A 14,454-nucleotide genomic window follows, 5' to 3' on the forward strand; every position below is an offset into this window, starting at 1 on the left:
GAGTGTATAGTTAAAGAGCTCTTGTGATAAGGTTTGGGGGGTGAAAGAGTCCCATTGGAGTGGGCTCTGCTTCACTGTAATGATTGAAATCCCCTCCTCTGCCTGATGTCAGAGATCGTTGGACAAGCCTCAAACTGAACCTATTGGAGCCATCCCTGGCACATCCTCTCTGATTTCACAACTCTTCCATGAGTGGGATGGGAAGGCATGAAGGTAAATCCCTGCTAGGCTGGCAGGCTGCCTGCCAGCTGATCCTGGCCAGGAGGAGCACTGCTCCAGGGATTTAGCTGGCTGTGGCACCAGAGTGTCTCAGGGGAGAGGGATCACTGAGCTGGAGGGTTCAGTGGTAAGATGGTCCCACCAAGGCACGTGAACACAACCTCACTCTGTTCCCCTCAGGAGCTAGAGCACTTCCCGGGAAGCATGCCTGAGAATGAGTCATTAAGGTGGGAAAAAACCTTTAAGATCACTAACTGCAACCATCAACACACAACTGCCACCCTGTTGGCCACTAATTCTGTCATCAAGGGCCACATCCACGTGTGTTTTGAACACTTTCAGGGATGGCAACTCCACTGCCCTGGACACCACATTCCAATGCTTTACAGCCCTTTGCTTAAGAAGCAATCCTGAGCTTTTGGCCCCATCAGCCCCTAAACAACATGTGTGGAGATGGACCAGAGTTTATCAGATGGAAAGGATGCTTTAGTCCAGGCATCACTGCTGTGGCGAAGTGAAGGGTTTCCTTTAGGATGGTCTGGAGATGGGGCCAGAGCCAGGGCTGGAGGTGAAGAGACAGCGTGGGTCTAAGAGATTCATGCAGGAGATGTGCTGGAGACAGGCACTCCTTTGCTGTAACCAGGACTGTGTCCTGCTTTCAGAGGATGTCATGGTCTGTTTGGGGGGTCCCAGGTGGGGCTGCTCAGGCCACTGAGGGCTGACACTGCACTAAATGCTCATTGTTTTTGGTTACTGAACCTCCCCCGGGTGAGGAAGGTCCCTACTGCTGTGTCAATTCTTCAGGGACAGGCTGATTCCCAAAGGGGCAGCACAGAAGCACTGCCATGCAGGGAAACTCCTGCTGCAGCTGCAGTGAGCTTGAAAAATCAGTGCTGAAGACTACTGTGTTGGGTTTTTTTTTTAAATAATTGTTTTCTGAAATGGATTTTTTTCAGACTGCTGTTGTACCAATATTCATTTGGAAAGCTCAGGATTTCAGTATAAAATTAATGGTGGGACTAGACTGGTTTCTTTTAAAGGATATAAAAGGAAGGTAATGATGCTTGTCTTACTGTACTAGTTTGGATGGGACAGTTAATTATCTTCCCAGCAGCCTGTATGGTGCTGTTTGGGATTTGTGGCTGAGGCAGTGTTGATAAGACAGTGGTGTTTTGGCTAATGCTGAGCTGTGCTGAGTGAGGAACAGGGACAGGGCACAACCAGGACACCTGACCTGAACCAACCAGAGAGATGTGCCATGCTGGATGGGGATTGTATTAGGTGCCCAGAGAAGCTGTGGCTGCCCCATCCCTGGAGTGTCCAAGGCCAGGTTGGATGGGGCTTGGAGCAACCTGGGCTGGTGGGAGGTGTCCCTGCCCATGGCAAGGGGTGGAACAAGAGGGACTTTAAGGTCCCTTCCAACCCAAACCATTCTGAGATTCTGTGATATTGTGTTTAGCATTAGGAGCTAATGGAAAGTAGGAGGAAGAGGGGGATGTTCAGGTAAAAGTCACTTTCACAGGGACCAACATGAAACCTTGCATCTAAAAATCTATAGTTCCATAGTGCTTCTTTGATACTAGAGAAAAACAGAGGCAGAACTACCTGCTGTGCATCCCTTCAGCTGCTTTCAGCTGTGCTAAGGAACATCTCCCAGAGCCTGACCTCGGCTACGAGCAGCTCTTCTGTGTGAATGTTTGCTGTAAACAACGTGCTCGTTATCAGGGAAGTTAAAAGGAGGCGTGTTGGAGACTGAAGGGAACGAGCATTTGCCAAAAGATAAACACACAGCAGTAGCTGCTTCCCTTTCCCAGGCAGAGGGAAAATCACCTCTGCATCAGGACACCAGCTACACCAGCTGGTAGGTGGGAATGACCTGAGGCAGTGATATCCAGGGGCTGTGGGTGGCTCTTCCTGTAGCTTTTTGGAGGCTTGGTTGGGATGCTGTCCACAGCAACCCAGGGCATCTTGCAGAATTCCAAACCCTTAGTTAAATGCAGCTGCACTGCTGAAGCCTCAGCTCTACATAAGAACTTTTTTTCTCATGTAAGAAAAAAAAAGGGGAAGGGAGGAAGGGAGAAAAGGTGGACCAAAAAAAAGCAAAGATAGAAAGGATTGTGATAAGTGAATGGGTTATGAAAGAGGCTCAGGAGGAGGGAGACTAAGAAGAGATTATTTCATGGGAGGATTTGTATGCAGTACTTGGGGAAGAGAACAACCCCAAGGCTGGGAGGTTGAATCTGTTGGGTTTTTTCTTTTAATTTGGAGAAACAGGAGTTGCTGCAGTGCCTGGGTGAGTGTTAGACACTGGACAGTGCTGGGGGGGGGGGCTTTGTGGGGCAGAAGATGACAGACAGCACATCTGATACTTGTGGGACATGTATCTGTAGCTCAGTTCATTTTAAGTCTCTGTATCTCAGTCTCAAAACTGGAGGCTGGACCACACTCGTGCTCTCTTACCATGGGAGGATGAACTGACCTTTCAGTGCAAAGAAATCCCCTGATACCAGTTGGTTCTTGCTTTTTTATACTGTTTTGGTGGAGAGTCTCATCCTTTCAGGTCTCTGCTTAAAGCAGGAACTCATGCTTGCTCCCCCAGCAGCGTGTGGGGTTGTGCCTCTCCCGTGCTCATGTCTGCTTGCATTTTTTTCACTTGCATGAAAAGGCAGCCTAGCAAATTAGAAGCACTCAGTAGGCATTATGCTGCTGTTAATTATGGAGGAGCCCAGATGCCATTCACAACAGTAATAGGAAAACTACCCAGGCAAAGGCAGCAGAGTGAAATGCCAGATTAAGGTCTCAGCTCCTGAATGCAGCTGAATTTGCAAGTGGGTGCTGGACACTAAATGTGGGGGTCCAGGCTTCCCTGAGTAGTCGCCAGGCTTTATCTGGTGTGTGCATCCTGGGATTAGAGCTGTATTTGCAGGTGGGATCATATGGGAGCCAGAAGCCTGGGGAATCATTAGGCTCTGTATTGAGATTTGGTGGCAAGGAGAAGGTGAATTGCTCCTCCTGCACCAGACCTGAGCAGAAGGGGGTGACACTGCTGTCACAGTGTGACTGGCATTGTAAACTGTACATCTTGTGGCTTTCAGTTGTTCCAGGCTCCTGGAGCTGCTCTTTGTGAGCCTTGGCAACAGGCTGCCAGCCTGGAGGGGTCGGGGGGAGTGCCAACAGACTGCTCCTGAATTCTGGCACTGACACCAGAGAGTTAATGAGAGAGCAATCCCTGCATCACCTTTCCTGTGGCCTTTTGGACCACATCATCTACAGGTCATGCGCTGTTGCCCTGTGACACCTGGGTTATCACCTTTACTTAAAACCAAGCTTTTAATCCTAGGTGAGGTCTGTGTGTGCTTGTTGTTTGCTGTGGAGGATTATTTGGCTGATGGCCCTGCGGGAGCCACTTGTACAGTTCTCACTGCACCCTCATGGCACTGGGCAGTTTGTTTCTTTGCTCTCTTTTCATGTTGTGGCTGAGGTCCATAGCAGAGAGAATGGGCTGGACACAGTCCTGGGGTGACTTTTATCTTCATTAAAGCAGTGCCTGCTGGGATTTCTGAACATGAGGGCTCTGCAGGGGTATTTACACCAGCCTTAGATTGGATAGGAGGAAGAAGGGATACTGGGAATGTACGTTTGCTGTACTGGCTTGACAGAAACTCCTGGTGTTTTGTGTTTGTGATTGAGGAATTGCTTTCTTTGTTTGTCACAGGTAAGACCTGCAGTTTCCTGCTGATGACCTGGATTAGAGCTGTAACTTCAGCCAGCAATGCCAGGATCTTGTTTGAGTCCGGGTTCTTTAGGTAACCATGAAAGTACCAAAAATTTCTGGCAGGTCCGAAGTTGCTTCTCATTCTTGTACAGGACAGACCTCCAGCCATGATCAGTCATCCAGTGTCTGGCTCTAGTCAGACATCCCAAAAGCTAACTGTGTTAAGTCTGCTTTGACCTTTTTTCTTTTTTTTCCCCTCCTGTAGCTTCTGAGCTTGAAAAGCATACATTCTAATAGTGTTGGCCTTATATCCTGGTATAAGTGTATGTATCTGAATAGATAACTGTATGTTCATCTTTCTAAAAATAGTACAAAAAGATGCACTTGGATGGGGGAAACACCCCTCTTTCTATTTTAGTAAGGCTCGCTGCATCTTTTCCCATAAAGATTTTTCAAGAACTAGGGAAAGATTCCCACTATTCTTCTAGGACTGAGTGCGCCACAGGACAAAAATAACTATCATTAATATTGCAAATGCATATTTTGCCAGAGGATGGCAGTGTGAAAGGGTTTTCATTGCTCTGGGAATGCCTTTGTCTCCGCTGGGGAAGGAAAGCACCATCTGCTTTCACAGGCGAGTCAGCACATGCACCCCGACAGCTCCACCTTCAGCCAAATCGGAAAAATAAGCTTTGGGACTGGTGGGTTAAAGGGAATGAAGCTTAAGGACTACCAAACCAGTGACCTTCCCTGACAGTGCTGCCTTAAAAGGGAGAATAATCTATTGAAGAAATTATTCATTAAAATACGAGTGTATGTGTGTGGTGAGAGTTAAGTGTGTGTAAAACACTTTGGGAACTGGAGCACTTAATATAAATAACACTATTCAAAGAGTCCAACTAGCAATCTGTGGACCTCTTGTCCTAATTCATAAGGAAGTAATAGTGCCAAGTACATACTTTTTTCCTATTTGCGTTGCATCAGATTGTGTTGGTACAACCTTTAGAATGTTTATCAAAGCATTCACTGCCAGCTTGCAGGGGAGGCATAATTGAAATACGTGTTCAGTCTCCTCTTAATACCGAATGCGGTGTGTTTGTTGTGTCTGACCCAGTGCTTACAAACAGTTCAAACAAACCCAGCCAGTTTTCAAGGAGCTGTCCTGCAGCCTGGTGTTGGAGCTCCACATGTTGGCCAGTGCCTTGTCTCTTGCTCTCACACGGTGCCAGGGGGAATTCAGGTGAACAGGCTGCTCCCAGGGCTGGCTCTGTGTCTGGCTGTCCCATGTCCATTGGCTTTGGAACAGCAAATACTGCCAAGTGACTTCTGAGAGCATGAGATGTATCCAAGGGTGGTGGTTGGTGACACCTGTGCAGACCCTCCAGAGGATGTTTGGGGAGAGAACAGGTCTGCATGTCAGCAGGGAGCTGCTGCAGTCACCTGGGGGGTGCCTGTGGGGGTGAAACGGAGCCAAATCCTGCCTCCAGCTGAGTCCCAGCAGGAGGATTGCTGTGGCTCTCCAAAGGGCAGGAGCATCAGGAAGGGGAGGCAGCGGGATACCAAAAGCTGCTATAGCAGGATTGTACAATAAATTAAAGCTTGAGGGCCTTAGTGGAAGTGCTTAACAGGGACTTCCTAATGCTGATAGCAAAGTGAAACCTCTTTCCTGTCCTTTGGAAGGCTGACTTCCCTGAAGGCTGATTCCACAGGTGTTGTGCCTGTGACCTGTGTCTGTGAAAATTCTGAGCAGTCAAGGCACTGAAGGCTGTTAAATACAGCTCCCAGTGTCCTGTGCAATCCATCCACTGGCACAGCCACTAAATGCCTTAAAACCATGGTCCTGGTGGTGTTTGGCATTTGAAACCTTTCCCTCTTTTCCTCAGGCCCATGAGGATGCAGCAGCAGAGCTCAGGGCAGGTAAAAGGGTCAATGGGAAGCCTCGCTCCAAATGAGGGGGTGGACCAGGGTCCATCCAGGGGTCCAGACAGGAGCAGGGGGCTGTAGGAGGGTTGCAGAAAGGGTCCAAGGGGTCACCTGAGAGATGAGCCTGACCCCAGCCCTATCTCTCCTCTATCTCAGCCCAGGACTGGATGCCCAGCATGGAGCTGGAAGGGATCCTCTGGGCGGGAGTGCAGGTAGAGGCCTCTGGGGAGGCTGCTCAGGGTGGCCAGGGGCTATTGGTGCCATGGGGGTCCTGCTGGTGAGCTGGGGTTTGTGCTCTGCACTCCACCAGCCTCTTCCTTCCAGCTCCCTGTTCATTGATTTTTCCCCTGTGCTGATGCTGCCTGGAATGTTTGCTCCCCAAGTCTGTAAGAACAGGAAGTGTTTTCATGGACAGGTATTGATCAGGCAACGAATCCCAGTTTATGACTGCACATTTCAGTATCCCTTGAAAAAGCAGGGACAAATCCAACAGGCAGCCTCCTCTGTGGCTTCCACAGGTCAGCACCCCTTTGAGTGAAGCTGAAGATTTCTCTGAGTGAGCTTAGCTGTGTTTTGACAGTCCTGAGGGCAAAGCTCCTGAGCTGAAGGTGCTGTTGAGTTGTTGATCTGCTGTGGCTGAGGAGAATTGTCACAGAAATAAATCCAGGCTTACTAAGGGAACTGTGCTGTGTAATTTGGCATCTGTCAGCTGACTCCTGGGCCAAAGTCACTTTCCTGGCCCCTTTCTCATATTAATCCTTATCTAGTCTCTTCTTATAATTAGATCAAGCAGCCAGAATGCACAGATCAGAGCTGAGACCAAATTCCAACCTGACAATAGATCACAGAAGCCCCTTCTCACACACTGGCTGTGTATATTCTGCTGAGCTTGTTATGCTGGGGACTTGTGACACTTCCCATGTGCTGCACTGCACAGCTCCATGCCTGGAGATGAGACACCTTAAAAGCAACAATAAGCTTTCTCAGAACTCAGCTGGGCTTTGTGCTCATGAATAAAATATCCCCTGCCTTGGTTTATTTATGGGGCTTGTGTGCCGAGACACGAGTGGTAACAGAAAGTCAGGAAACTGTTCTGCAAAATAAAAACAGGGTTTATTTATATGGCTCTCAAATGGTTGGTGTCCACAATGGGCTGAAATCATGCCCTCCTTGTAGCAGGAAATATCTGTTGCACATGGGGCTGTGCCAGTGGTGGATGTAATCCTGTTACCTTCTGACAGGCTGACGGTTCAAGTCAGGCTTCAGAGCTTTCCAGTCCCATGGAAGGAAGCAAAGTCATCATGGTGGATGAGGGAAGACCATGGGAAAGGGACTGGTCACTGTGGTTAAGGCTGATGGTAGAGCAGGGACTTAGAGGGGCAGCAAAAGGAAGGTGAAGGACTGGTGGAAGGTCTAGAGCCAGTCCTATGAGAGGAGCTGGAGGGGCTCAGCCTGGAGAAAAGGAGGCCCCGGCGGGGACTTTCTGCCTCTGCAAGTCCCTGACAGGAGCGGGGAGCCGGGGGGGGGGGGGGTCGGGCTCTGCTCCCAGGGAACAAGGGACAGGAGGAGAGGGAACGGCCTCCAGCTGTGCCAGGGGAGGGTCAAATCTAGTGGTGCAGCAAGGAGTTCTCATGCACCTGTCACTTCTGGCCAACTGTAGAAACAAGAAGTTATTTTCTTGTAAGAAAATCTTATTCTACCTCAAATAACTGCAATGGGACCATATCTTATATGGATGGGGTCTGCTCAGCTCTCAGCACGTGGCTTGGTGCTGTCTTTGATGCTCCACCATCTGCAGTTCCCAGCATCTAACGGGACATAAAATTATCTGTACTATTTTCTCCTCAGAATGTTAGCTGTAATAAGTAGTTTTTAAGTGATACCTTACAGTTCTAGCCCCTGACAGTTTATTTTAATTTTGGAGTAAACATCAACAGAAGTGTCGCCACAGGAGAAATACCTTCCCTAGAGTGCTTCCCTGCTGGAGTTGTATTATTGTTAAAACTTACAGAACTAAAGCACAGAAACAACCTGAATATGGGATTAACATCTAATATGCCACAAAAATGACAGTGAAATGAGTATATCAATAGAGCAAGAATCTTTTGTTGATTTTTATCAAAATTTGAGGAAGCTTTTATGGAGTTGAACAATAACTTAAGAGTTTAAAGCAGCTCGAATAAAAATCCAAATTAGCTCACAGCGCTTCCATCTGGATTCTCCTCTTACTTGTGGGACATCTAGTGGCAGAAAGGAGTCTGGATCTTTGAATACAAAATGGTATTTTAGAGCGTGGTTCTTTTTTGAAAAAAAACCCCAACACTCAAACTCTTTTTCCTCTTCATGTTGGTTTGAGGTTGAAAGAATTGTGTTGTTTTTTTTTTTAATATTGATATTTGAAAACAGATTGGGCTCTCAGTCACAAATGCAGTTTCTGGGTAGTGTTACTCTGTTGAGAAATAGCCTCAAGAAGAGTTGTACCTGAATAAGACTGTTCTCTGTTCCAGCTGACCTGGGTCTCTTTTATGACACCCAACTGCTCCTCCCAGAAGCTGTTCATACCTTTTATTTGCCCTGGATGGTGTTTCTCTCTCTGGAGTATCCTGCTGTTGTCCCGGAGTTTCTTGGAGCAGATGTGGGGCTCCTCAGCAGCTGGAGCAGACCTCAGCCTGGCTGCCAGCCAGGAATTCCCAGCATGTGGGAATACAGGTGAGTAGGGCAGTGGGGGGCAGGAAAACACGTTTTGTGCATTGGTCTTGCTACGCCTGCAGGATACTTGGTGTGCTGTGCTGGGGATACTCTGCAGGAAGAAGCTCAGGCTTTTATCAGGTATTGACATGGGGTGGGACAGCCCCCTTTTCCCTTCTGTTTTGCCCTCTCCAGGCCAGGGAGGGGTGTAGCACAGCCCAAATAATGGACACCAGGTGTTTCCTAAAGGGCAGCAGCCCTGGGCTCTGTGTGGCAGTGAGCTTCTTGCACAGCAACCACTTTCCTGGGCATTTTTGTGCTGTTCCATTTCACTGGCTCTGCAAGAGTAACTGTGGAAATAGAACGTTCTTCTTTTTCCTCTTTACTTTTGTTCTTTAAACTTGTCTCTCTTCTTGGCAAAGCCCATGGAAACCTTCTTTGATGGAGCTGATGGGCTAATGTGAACTTCTGTAACAGCCGTGGATATTTTGCAGCAGGATCAGATTTGTAGAGAAAAATGCATCTGCCTTTAAATCTCTGCTTTAATGGTGTGGGTTTTATCACCTTTCTAGTACATGATCTGTTTGAGGCTTGGTGTGGTTTTGTTTTGGGGTTTTTTTTGTTTCCATTATATTCTGCAGACTTAAGAGCACAGAATCCATTTAAAAAGCAAATTGATATTCCTCTGGCCCTAAATTTTGGGGGTTTGTGTAGCAGGGCCTTAATGGAAAGATTAGCTGAAATGTCTGAGTTCTATCAGTAGATTTCTGCACTTCAGAGTCTGAAGAAGGTCAAGGCTCTGCCCTTTGCAACCAGCAGGTGCCAGGTAACACCCGGGCTCTTGGATGCTGGGTGACCTCTTCAGAGAGCATGGAAGGCCTGGGAGCCCTGGGATGTTCTCTCATGGCACTACCCCTGACTCCCTCCCACCCCCAGCAGAGTGGGGAACAAAACAGAAAAGACCCAAAGATTCCCTTTCTCTTTCTGAGCATGGTGCTGTGTTGTGTGGGCTGTCCCTTTGGCCAGGTGTCCTGGTTCTGAGGTGACCCAGCCACTCCAGGTGGATGTGGTCCAAGGTCCACTACTATCACTGGTTGCTAAACTGTGCAGGAACAAGGTGGGAGGTTCTGGAGCTGTGCCAGCAGGATGTCCATGTGTGAAGCCATCTCCAGCCTAATTCAGGGCTATTTGCCACCTAAGAGAAGCTGGAGCAACAATTAGGTCCATTCTTGTGACTCTTTCTATAAGAAGGGACTTGGAAAAAGCAATTGCAGGATGTGAGCAGGGGTTGTCTGAGGCGGAAGAGAGGGAACAACACATGGAAAAGAAATGTGCCTGGAGGCAGCAGGCTTGTAGGAGCCAGGACTGCCTGGGGCTGAGTGGGTGAAATCACCTCCTTAGGTGTCTTCCTCGTGCTTGCAGAGTTTGCTCCATGTTCAGCTGGGAAAGGACATCAGGAATAGCAGCTTTTTTTTTTCATCCTGGCAGGAAAATATTGGTTTGCAGTTTGTGTAATTGATGGTGATGGGAAGGTGTGTGTGTGACACTTTTGCCTCTGGATAACTCAGGCCTGGTGCAGCACAGCTGTTCTGCTCCAAGCCTGGCTGTCTAGAGGTTGAGGTGTGAACTCCAAACTACTGTTGTGCACCCCACACTAGGAAAAAAAACAGCTTTCTGCCTGCCTGAAGCCCGTGGCTGCTCCTCCCCACTGAGATATGGTGCACAATAAATGGCGGCAGTGGGTGGGAGGCTCAGGTTCCACGTGAGATTCTGGGATGGATCACTTTTGGTAGCTGAAAGACCAAAAAGTTGGATGAGTTGAAGAGGTGCTGGGCCCCTCTGAGCATGCTGCTGTTGTCCAGAGTGCTGAGGGCCAGGAATGTCTGCAGGTCGTGTTTGAAGACAGCACAAACTGTGGTTGTGAAGCTTCATTTGGAAATGAGCTCCTAAATGTGTGTGAGCTGGGGCAAGTCTGTATGAGAGGCAAAAACACTGGGTTTGAGAGGGCAACCTGGAAATTCCTGTAGCTTATTCCATACCTGGGATCCAGGATATAAGTAAGGTCACTGGTTGTTGCACGACTCTGGCAACTGGTGGAGACAAAAGGAAAGGCTGAGGGAATTGGGATTGTTCAGCCTGGAGAAGAGAAGCTTTGGTGTGACCAAATTGGCCCTTCCAGGACCTGAAGGGAGCCTGAAAGAACGAGGGAGAGGGACTATTTACAAGGGCCTGGAGTGACAGGAGAAGGGGGAATGGCTTCCCACTGCCAGAGGGAAGGTTTATGTTGGATATTGGGAAGGAATCCTTCCCTGGGAGGGTGGGGAGGCCCTGGCACAGGTTGCCCAGAGAAGCTGTGGCTGCCCCATCCCTGGAAGAGTTCAAGGCCAAGCTGGAGCAACCTGGGCTAGTGGAAGGTGTCCCTGCCCATGGCAGGGGGTGGGACTGGAGGAGATGATCTTTAAGGTGCCTTCCAACCCAAACCATGCTGTGATTTCCTGATCTCTGGTCAGAGCAATGCACACAGCAGCCTGCTGAGCTCAAGGACCCTCTGGGCTGGAGAACAGCAGGATTTAGTGCAGTAGCACTGGTTTATCTGGGCTGTGACAGTGGGAATCTGATCAGCCTTACAGGTTCTGATGAGGGGACAAGTCTGTAGAGCAGCTGATGGGCTCGGGGAGGGGAGGAGCTGGTCTCTCTGACTCTGGGAATCCAAACTGCTGTGAAGAGAAATGCTGCCTCTCCCATTTCTCTTCTGTCTCTTCTCACAGAACCATTTAGGTTGGAAGATCTCTGAGATGAGTCTGTTTTCTGCATTCATGCTGATTGAGCCACATGAGTATGTGCACTTGCTCCTGGTTTTCCTCAATTACCCCTAAAATTGTGACAATTGGACACCTGAGAAGGGGATTTTCCATGGTGGGCAGTGGGAGAGGCAGTGTGGTGAGTGAGGGATTTGGAGCTGACTGCTGGGAGTGGATCAGAGATGTATGGAGTGGATTTGGGCAACAAAAAGGGTCAGCAGAGCCCTTGCTGTGCTGAAAACTTGCTTTAGAGATGGATTTGATTTTCAGACACCAAGTGTTAAGCTGGTCCTTTTTCCATTTAACCTCACCTTCTATGTGATGGAAAATTACTGCCCTCATATTCTCTCTTTGTCCTGTTGCAATCCTAAATACTCGGAGAGATGTTTATCCATGCTGTTAATGTGTAGTAATGGGATTGCTATTTTAAAAATCGATACAAATCTCACACTAGAAGAGAAAGGCTTATAGATTATTCTGTCAAGAGCTGTTTTAATAGATCTATCTGACATTTGAGACACTTTCCCCAAAAGTGCTCTTGCAGTTTCAAATTGCTTCTTAAATGTTGCTGCCTGCAGATTCCAGGCCAAGCTGTCAGAGTGAAAACCTTTCTCTGCAGCTTCAGAGAAGCTGGAAATCATAAATGTTTTCTTTTTTTTTTTTTCAATTGGTGAAGAATGTGTTCTCCCCTAAATTAGGGATCAGCAGTTTCAAACACATGCTTTACTTTTGTGGTTTCAGCCATCTGGTAGGAGGGAGAAGCTGGAGAGTTGGGGATGATGGGGAAGTTTAGAACAGATCTTTCTAATACTGCCACTTGCAGTGAGAAAAGCTGAATGGTGCTGACTTGCTTGAGACTCCTTTTGAGATGCAAAAAATTACTAGCAGATGGGATATGCATTTGTAGTCTAGGTATTTGAAGCTGGCTTTAATATCCTTTTTATATTTTAACAATATTCCCTACCCTTCTCATTTCCTTCCACAGCTCGGAGTAGGATGTCTCTGGTGTTCCTCTGTCAGGGTACTCACAGCCCTTCTGGTTCTGATTCCTAAGGGACTGTTAGTTAGCAATAATTGCATTAATTCATCAAATTCAGGGTGTGTGTTCTGGTGAAAGTCTGAGACCAAAGCACGTTACCAGTGCCAATAACTTGAAAACTTGCAAGTCTTGGAAGAATTATTGCTGCTGTTGCTCTCTCCATGACTTAACACTACTCAGAGAAGTGCAAGAGTTTGGTTTAGGGGTATGTTTGACTTTTCTCCATCTTAAGACCTGCAGCAGCTTCCACTTTGCAAAGGGGGAGGAACAAGGAACTGGCAAAATGACTTCACTCCCTGCAGAGTCCACAGCACCAGTGGGTAGATATTTACCTCAGGCAGACTGAGGCCAAGCCTAAAGGCCTTAATGCTTGGTATTACAGGGAGAGAAGTCAATCCCTGCAAACTTTTTGCCAACTTTATTTTTAATTTATAACATGTTTCTTTCTGCCATTTTTCTGATGCTCCTCGTTCCCACTGGTCTCCCCCAGTAGCTGTTTTTTGGGACACGTACCATTTCTGCCTCCTGCTGACCTTGCTGGCAGTGGTGCCTGTGGTCTCTGGGCAGCCCATCACTTGGTGGCTCTGGTGAGCTTTGTCCCTTATCAGTGTCTCCACAGTGGTTCTGTTGGGGGTTTTTTTTATGGTTTCCCCCTTTTTCCCTTGAGTTCCCAACTGACAGGGTCCCCAGACAACCTTCCTGGATTAAACATTCTCACCCTCTCACCTGCACTTCTGGTCCTGGGCCTTTGAGTGGTCTTCAGCCTTGTGAATGAAGTGTCTTGGAGAAAGTATGAGTGGATGCTTTGTGCTGCTGATGTGCTAAGGATGTACTGGAAGAAAGGCAAGTGGGACCAGGCTTGGAGAAAGTACCAACCTCACCAGAAAAGTGTATTTTGTATGCAATGCCAATGGGCTCTGGAGCCATTCAGTGTCCACATCAGTGGTATCTGTTGGGGCAGGGGGAGCAGGAGGGATGTGTCTGGTCCCCTCTTTGCTGCTGGTTGTGTCTGCAGGGAGAGACTCCAGCTGTGGTGCAAGTGCTGCTCTGTATCCTCCAGTCCTGGCTGTGAAATCTGGGGATGTCTGGGAAGCAGCAGTGCCCACAGAAGCAGAAGCTCTCCAGAAGTGTCACTGCAGGTAAGTCGTGCACCTTCCCTTTGGGCCTGACCTTGGGCTCGTGCTGTTCCTCCCCTTAAAGCCGATCCAACCCCCCCAGCTCCCCAGACACCAACTCCTCACGGGCTTGGGGCAGCAATGAAATGTATAAGTGAGTGGATCAACTTCATGGTTTACTCTAAATCACTTGTCTTTCATTTTAATGTTGCGTGATGGACATAAAATCAAATTGACAAACTGCCCCTTATGAAGAACACACTGCTTAGTGTTTTTAAGCACATGGGCTTGACAGCAGCAGCTGATTAATTATTAATTAAAATAATGGTCAATGGAAGAAATATACCTTTGCTAACCTATAATTACTTGGAAGCTTCTTCATACATTTTCTATGAGAGTCTTTTCCTTGTAAGACTCTGAAAAAGTATATTTGGTGTTTGTTTGCTTTCAGCTATGGTTTTCAGCGGATATTGACTGAAACAGTGTCTTAATCCGTCTGACCTCAGCCTCCAGGGGACTTTTTTCCACTGATTCCCTCTCTTCCTCCTTACCTCTCCCTGTGTGCTGAAATTCTTGTCAGAGCTGCTGCCTCTGTCTATTAATGTTGCCTTTAGTGCTTCTTTTTCAAAGACTCTTTTTAGCTCAAAACTTTTTCTGAACATTCCTCCCTTGGGAGGGGGGTGGGAGAGGGGCAGTTCTTGCTGACTGACCTGAGCTAAATTTCTTGGAAGCAGTTTCCCCTCACCCTCCTACTTTTCTCCAACTGACTTTCCAGCAGCAGCTGTGCTGAGAACAAAGTACTAAGTAATACAAAGCATTTTAGAGGCCTCAAGGAATCGGGTCTTCTGTGTGAAGAGCACTGAAACTTTCCCACCTCAAGCCTGAAGTGTGGCTATTTTATTTTTTTCCTGTGAATTTGGCAATGGTTGTTGTGTTCTGTTTGTTGTCTCTGCG

At 47.8% G+C, this 14,454-nt stretch overlaps 1 protein-coding gene across 2 annotated transcripts in view; it reads left to right on the forward strand.

The window, feature by feature from the left end:
* The window catches only part of TRPM8 (transient receptor potential cation channel subfamily M member 8), a 69,693-nt gene that overhangs the window by 13,802 nt on the left and 41,437 nt on the right, over positions 1-14,454 (forward strand). Inside the window, exons 1-3 of one of the 2 annotated variants that reach the window (XM_027668075.1) lie at positions 2,013-2,080; positions 3,935-4,016; positions 8,365-8,566. In XM_027668075.1, coding sequence (XP_027523876.1) covers positions 8,383-8,566 — 184 coding nt within the window. In that variant the 5' untranslated portion in view covers positions 2,013-2,080; positions 3,935-4,016; positions 8,365-8,382. Of the gene's footprint in view, positions 1-2,012; positions 2,081-3,934; positions 4,017-8,364; positions 8,567-14,454 lie in introns of those variants that run through there. The other variant, XM_027668074.1, reaches the window with a different exon arrangement.

Source organism: Corapipo altera, unplaced genomic scaffold (genome assembly GCF_003945725.1).
Source record: "Corapipo altera isolate COAL_440 unplaced genomic scaffold, ASM394572v1 183, whole genome shotgun sequence".
Taxonomy (NCBI): Eukaryota; Metazoa; Chordata; class Aves; order Passeriformes; family Pipridae; genus Corapipo; species Corapipo altera.